This window comes from Arvicola amphibius, chromosome 1, assembly GCF_903992535.2.
Source record: "Arvicola amphibius chromosome 1, mArvAmp1.2, whole genome shotgun sequence".
NCBI classification, from domain to species: domain Eukaryota; kingdom Metazoa; phylum Chordata; class Mammalia; order Rodentia; family Cricetidae; genus Arvicola; species Arvicola amphibius.
The window spans coordinates 137,755,313-137,762,287 of NC_052047.1; the positions used below are offsets into that span (position 1 = coordinate 137,755,313).

A 6,975-nucleotide genomic window follows, 5' to 3' on the forward strand; every position below is an offset into this window, starting at 1 on the left:
GTCTCCTAACATCCCGTTGCTCCACGTATTCCGTTTCCTTACCCGGTGCACCCTTCCTGGTGAGAGGGAGAAATTCTGCCCTGGATTCCAAAACGCTTGACGCTGAAGGGGGCAAGTGAGGGTTTCAAGGCTGCTCTCGGTCGGCATTTCCCAGAGCCTCCTAATTAGGAATTCTCCCCCACCTGCTCATTCTCCGCACTAACCACTCTTGACAGGCAGCCTGACCATGTGCAGAGACAGGTGTTGTGACGGCGATAATAGAAAGGCCCCACGTGAGCCTAAGACATTTAGTCCTGCAAAGTCTAATGGAATGTATATGACTATAAAACCATGCGATTCATTTGCCTAACAGTTAGAAATTAGGCACTGTTTTATTTTTCAATGTGAAAACTGCAGTGGGTTGTTTGTTTTTTTTTTTTTTTTCCCACCTCAGAAATAGTTTTCATGGAGGCTGGAGAGATGGCTCAGAGATTAAGAGCATTGCCTGCTCTTCCAAAGGTCCTGAGTTCAATTCCCAGCAACCACATGGTGGTTCACAACCATCTATAATGGGGTCTGGTACCCTCTTCTGGCCTGCAGGCATACACACAGACAGAATATTGTATGCATAATAAATAAATATATTTTTAAAAAAATAGTTTTCATCCAGCTGTGGTGGCATAAACCTATAATCCCAACACTTGGGAGGTAGAGGCAGGAAGATCAAGAGTTTAAGGTCATCCTTGGCTACAGTGTGAGTTCAGGCTAGGCCAAGCAACATGAAACTCTGTCTCAAAACAACAAACATGTAACACACACACCACACACACACACACACACACACACACACACACACACACTTGCTTTCTGGCCTTGGGGAAGAGGATAAAGCACGTGTCTTGAATGCATAAGGACCTGAGTTTCATTCCCCAGAACCCACAATAATTTTAAAAGAATAGAAAAAGATAGGCCTGATGGCATATACTTGCCTTTACCTCCGACTCCAGGGGCCCACAGGCAGTCAGCCTAACCTTGACAGCTTCCAGGCCAGTGAGAGACCCTGTCTCAAAACTCAGGTGGACAGCACCCGAGGAAGGACACCTACGGCTAACCTCTGGTCTCCATGTGCAAGCAAAGACATGTGTACCTGCACACGCACAAATACACAGATGTGCACACATATTCGCAAAATATTTTTCAATGCCAGTATGAAAAGTAAAGATGTTTTCCTAAGGCCTCTCTGAAAATACACTAGAACGAAACTGAAAATTGATGTTTTCCACATAGAAAAACAGCTTGGTTTAGAAAATGTCTTATCCCTAAGAACTGCATTATGTAACAGAAGCTGATGTGTGGGAAGGAACCACAGACTTGGGGGCATCAACAGACTGGCTGACATCTGGGCCTCTACTGCATCATTTGATTAAATGCATCAAGTATGAGTGAAGCAGCTTATTAATGCACTCTTGTTCTCTTTTCAGGAGCAATATGAATTCTGCTACAAAGTGGTACAAGATTTTATCGATATATTTTCTGATTATGCTAATTTCAAATGAAGATTCCTGCCTTAAAATAGTTTTTAATTTAATGGTCAGTATATTTTGTAAAAAGAAATAATGTTAATTTATTTCCTAGTGGACATTAATATCCTTCCTAATTCCTTTGTATATATTTTGTTATGTCCTAAAGGCTATCTGCTGTAAGGTTATTATTAAGTCTTAGATGTTCTTTTTAAAAATGGAAATAATTGTTAAGGTCAAATACTATCTGGGAAGAAATATATTTCTGCTAATATCAGTCAATATCTTAATTCTGTAAGATTCACATCATGCGATGTCACATGTCATGCATCTGTAAATGTAGCTCTTAATATGTCAAATGTGTTTGTGAAAGACACTAAACATGAAGCCCCTTGTGGAGGAAACTGTTGAGGGCTCAGAATCAGGACACATTTACTCTCCCTGCCAACTGCTGCATCCATCCAGGGCATCGGGGTGTGGCAAACAGTACAGATGCGGGCATTGGGACAGTTCTAGGTCTCAGTCCTGTGGCTCATCTTTACATTTGAAAGATCAAAGAAGGAGCTGGGTATGGCAGTGCGTACCTGTGTTTCTAGCACTTGAGGGTCTAAAACATGCCTTCAGGTCCAGGCCAGCCCGGACTCTGTCTCAAAAACATACATTAAAAATAAAATTCAGATCTTGCAACCTAACTCTGGGTCTCAGGCCCACAAGGGTAGATGGTGGCTTCCCAGTGAATTTTTACAGCCATTTATTTATGAAAGGCTGTGTCTCTGTCACTGGAGATTCAATGCGAAGAGATGCTGGTCCCAGGACATCCCGTCTCACAGGCCTCTGGTATCCCTACACTAGCCATCAGAGCTGTGTTCCTGAGAAACCGCTTGTTGTCCGTCTGCCTGTGAGTCTGGCTCAATCCAGCCAAGCTTATTTCCAGTGTCCCTTCCACTGGCCCAGCCACCTGTGCTGACATTAACTGAGCCCACAGGCTCAATGCAAAACTTCTTCCTTCCCTTCCTCATTAAAACGAAGTGTTTTACACACATACACACACACACACACACACACACAGAGAGAGAGAAACGGTAGGATGACCACAAGCAAGTGTACTGTAAACTTCCTGACAGGCATTTTGGTATATCAGATTTTCTTTGTAAAAAGTTGTAAGATGATTTGTAAGAAAAGAAATCTTAAAATCTAGATTTGTACAGTTTTTTAAACATCCCACTCTTTGGTGTTTAAGAGAGAGAGAATCCTAATTTGAAATCTAACTTACCTTTGGATGGAATTGCTGGTGAGGCCTCTGAACCCAAGTGGCCGTGATGGGCACACTGCCAGAGAGAAGTAGGTTAGGGAAAGGAATGGGGTGAGGGGGGAGCAGGGTGAATGCGGAAACATAGACTTCAATATGCTCTTCCTATGGCATTTAGGTGCCTAGCCAATGAGCACAAGGCAAAAACAACAACAAAAAAGGCATCTGGTCTAAGTCACCGAAGGCTTTGAACACACGCAGTTTGGAGACTTTTGAAAAGTGATGTGAAAATATTAAGGCCTTATTTGCCATCTCCATGGGGGACCGATCATGCCTGTCTATTGCACTGCTTGTCCTTGTTTATAGTGTGTACGGGGACAACCCCAGGATGGGCCACCGCCTCCTCCAGGATGGGCCACCGCCTCCTACAGGTGGACAAGTCACCAAGCTTCCCTTACACCCCACAGCTCAGTTCCATCCAGAGGCACTAGCTGGTGCCCAGCACACAGGGTGAAAGCAGACAGTGGCTTCTGTCATCGCCATCGGTTGCACCCAGGACCGGCTCTGTGTGGAGCAGGTCCTGCCCTTCTCTGGGCAGCAGTGGAAGAGCTGGGGGCTTTCCCTGGCCAGTGGTTTCATTTTTTCATGTTAAACTTCAAGCCCAATGCCTTTCTTTGACTGAAGCAGGACAAAGGGCATCAAGCTTCCACCCTGCAACCCCAAGCCAACTGGAATGAAGGTGACCTCACATTGGTCCCACACCAAAGTTCAGTCATGCACCTTGGCACCCCAACTTCATTACTCAGAATCCCAGGCATCTCTTGTATCAAGAAATGCCTTAGGGTAGACCTTTTCAGGATATCTAGAAAAATATTCTATTTGTGTTTTTCCTCACCTCAGAGCTGCCCCAGGTTCCCCCGTGGGAGGCCTGCTTGTTTTTAAACAGCTTGTCTCGTTCCAGAAACAGAGACCACCCTCTTGTGGGCATATTTGTGGCATATTTGTATTTCTTTGAAGGGGCAAATCCCTTCAGTCTTTTGTCTAATGCCACTGCCAAATTCAGCTTCCCTAAGACAGAACCTTGGTATGCAAGGGGCATCCTAAGTGGGGCCTCAGCATCTTCTCTGTGTACCTGGCATGTCCTTCTTTCTTCAGTCAAAGAAGGTTCGGTATATTCCAGTGAACAGCCTGGCTCCAACAACAACCTTCTCATTTCTCTGTTGCATGCAGTTGTGTTCAAATGCCAAATAGCAATCAGAGCTGAGTGTTCTGATCAGGTGCGTTCTTTGGTCACTGTGTGACTTGCTTTATTCTCTCCATGTGCTAGATGAATGAGGAATACACACCTGTGTTTTCCAAGGTATTTTTTATGTGTTTTTAAAAACTTTTTAAAATGAGCCTGATACCTGTGTTTCAGCATTTGGAGACATGGCCATGTTGTTGGGTTTTTTTCATGTATTTACTGATATATATATATATATATATATATATATATATATATATATTCGTTTGTAACCAAGCCATGTTTAATTTATGTGCAATCTTTATATGTGTATGTGTCATGGTCGCAACTCTCGTATTTTCTTTGATTACATTTACCGTTTGATCTTGCTCTGATTATAACACCAGTGAATGTCGCTGAATTCTTGGGACATGCAAATTGCAAGATCGAGAACATCCTGATGCAAGAATAAACCTCTGAAAACCAAGCTGTACCTGTGCTGCTTTGGTCACATTTCCGAACTTCGTTCCCCTGCCCAAAGTCCAAGTCCTTTTAGACAAGGCCATGCATTGAGGGCTAGGAGTGTAGTTCCGTGGTCAAGAACTTACTTAGCCTGTGTGGGGCCCCAAGTTAGAACCACAGTACCAAAGACAATTTAGAGTCTTACTTAAATGTGTGTGTGTGTGTGTGTGTGTGTGTGTGTGCAAGTGCATGAGAACACAGATACATGTCCAGGTACACAGTATTGGAAAAGTAACTAATACAGCAATTGGCACCTGGAATACACTGGCTGTGACAGACCTAACCATGTTGAGTAGGTGCAGACTGTGGAAGCATCTGAAATTTGGGGCTGGAGAAACCATTGAGTGCTCAGAGCTTTAGGGAGCTGTTCTGTGGGAACTTGGACAATAACGCTGAAAGGTGTGAACCATAGAGGCTGGTCTTGCCAATTTTCGGAGGGAAGCAACGACTGCCAGGCTGCTTGGGTGTTTCTGAACTAAAGCTGTGGGTTCTGGTCAGCTGGAACTGACAAGGGTGCAGCGCCACCCAAGTGAAACCTTTACTGGGACAGTTGGTGCTGGCTGGCTGGGGCTGAGAAATTCGCTGTGATTAAGAGATCAGAACCACTGTGGAGGAATAGTCTATTATTCCTAGCCTAGAGTTTCCTTGTTTGGGACACTGTGCGGAACCTAGTGCTGAGACTTAGCATTTCAAATCTTCCTACCTTCTCCAGGGAAAAACCCCAGGACACAGCTTGGCGATATAGGTTCTGTGAAAACGATCCTAATTAACTTGACTGCGAGCGCTGGCCAGGGGCTATAGCAGCTACAAGTAGTATTCTGTTCAGTTAATCCTCCTAACTGCCCTGAGCTGGAGCACTGAGAACATCATTCAATAGGCCAGAAAACTGCCTGTCAAACTGTGACAGGCTTGCCCTAAGTCACACTGCCATGAGCAGGCAAGTCAGATTACACACTATTAAACTAAATCAGTCTTAGTCAAGGGGCTGAAAATGTCATTTGGAATGCTGATTCTCACTAGGTGCCTGGCTTCTGCTGCCAACCAAGGATCTGCTCCAACCTTACACAGTGGCTGAAGTGCAGAGGCCTAGAAAGGTTGCTGGAGCTAAGCTCACCATTCCAAGGAACACAGATGAAGTGCAGGGGTGTGTTCAGACAGAGAAAAGAGCAGTTGGTTGTGGGAGGGGCAGGAGCAAATGACAGCAAAACAGAAAGAGTCAAACAGGTTCCAAGAGGCAAAAAAGTACAATGTCCTTTTTTTAGGAATCTCCCACCATGGTTTCTGCTGGGAAACTGACTTTGCTAGAGACTGTAGCTACCCACTTGAGGAATGGGTGGGTATTTGTTCTCAACTATAAAATTAGCCAAGAAAACAGGTATTCCTCTCATGTTCCCACGAAGGTAAATGAAGGATGTGTTCTATGAAATGTCTTGAACACTGGTGTCACCCTGAGATGAGTATTTTAGTTTATTGTGTGGCAGCCACAGGTGTGAGCATACACACACACACACACCCTACACACAGATGCACTCATCCACCCACACAAGCAGTCAGGTGTGGAGGCCTAAGGTTGATTTGGGATGGCTTTCTTCTTTTGAAAGATATAGTCTCTTACTGGATCCATTTTGACTAGAATGGCTGGCTAGCAAGCCCCGGGGATTCACCTGGCCCCACATCCCAATGATGGGGTTACAGACCTGTGTCACCATGCCCAGCTCTTACATAGCTAGTGCTTCACTAGGCCATCTCCCAAGTCCTGAATGAGCCTTTCTAATCCAGCACCTGTAGCCCTAAGGCCAAGTCTTTGGGCTCTTGAAATACTAGTTACCTCAGTGAGAAAATGTACTGACATAGCTCAGGCAGAATTTCCTACAACAGGCTTTTCACCCATCACCATGGGCCATTCAACAAGCATGCAGGTGACTGAAATTTCCCACATACATATAACATTTCTAATTATACATCAGAACAAGTCAGTCAGTGTTCCTGTTACTTAAAAGACTTTGACTTAAGATTTAAGTCAGTTAAGGGCACTTTCATGCCTCACACCATCTAACTTGGCAAAAAAGAGCTCTTTCTTCCCTTGTCTTCTGCCAGCTCAACTGTCACCAGTCCTATGAAGCCTCAATTGTCCACTTAGGAATAAGCTGTTGCCATTCTTTATGATTAAAGAAATCCTGTGGTAGATAAAATGGCAGAAGTAACTTCCAGACTCACGCAAATTGCTAAATGCCTGTCTTCACTCAGTATCTTACAACTATATACTCAGCTGCATGTGGGACACAAAGATAAAGAAGTGAGCAGGTTAGGCCACTGGCTGACCAGGGCCTCTCTGTCCAGCCTGCCATCATCACCCCATTTGGCAAGGGAGGCCAATGAACAGCCTGAAACAATGATGTGTGATTGCTGGAAAACACAGAAAGGGGATTAAGGGACAGGGTGGAAGGTAGAAAATTTGGATATGCAACAAGCATAGTGGAGAT

The 6,975-nt window shown here is 44.5% G+C and overlaps 1 protein-coding gene across 3 annotated transcripts in view; it reads left to right on the top strand.

Annotated features, from left to right (window-relative positions):
• Ptpre (protein tyrosine phosphatase receptor type E) overlaps positions 1–4,235 on the top strand; it is a 79,749-nt gene extending 75,514 nt beyond the window's left edge. For all 3 annotated transcript variants that reach the window (XM_038332219.1, XM_038332225.1, XM_038332233.1), the window contains one exon: positions 1,461–4,235. In XM_038332219.1, the coding sequence (XP_038188147.1) occupies positions 1,461–1,535 (75 nt within the window). In that variant the 3' untranslated portion in view covers positions 1,536–4,235. The remainder of the gene's footprint in view (positions 1–1,460) is intronic.
• Positions 4,236–6,975: the final 2,740 nt, after the last annotated feature.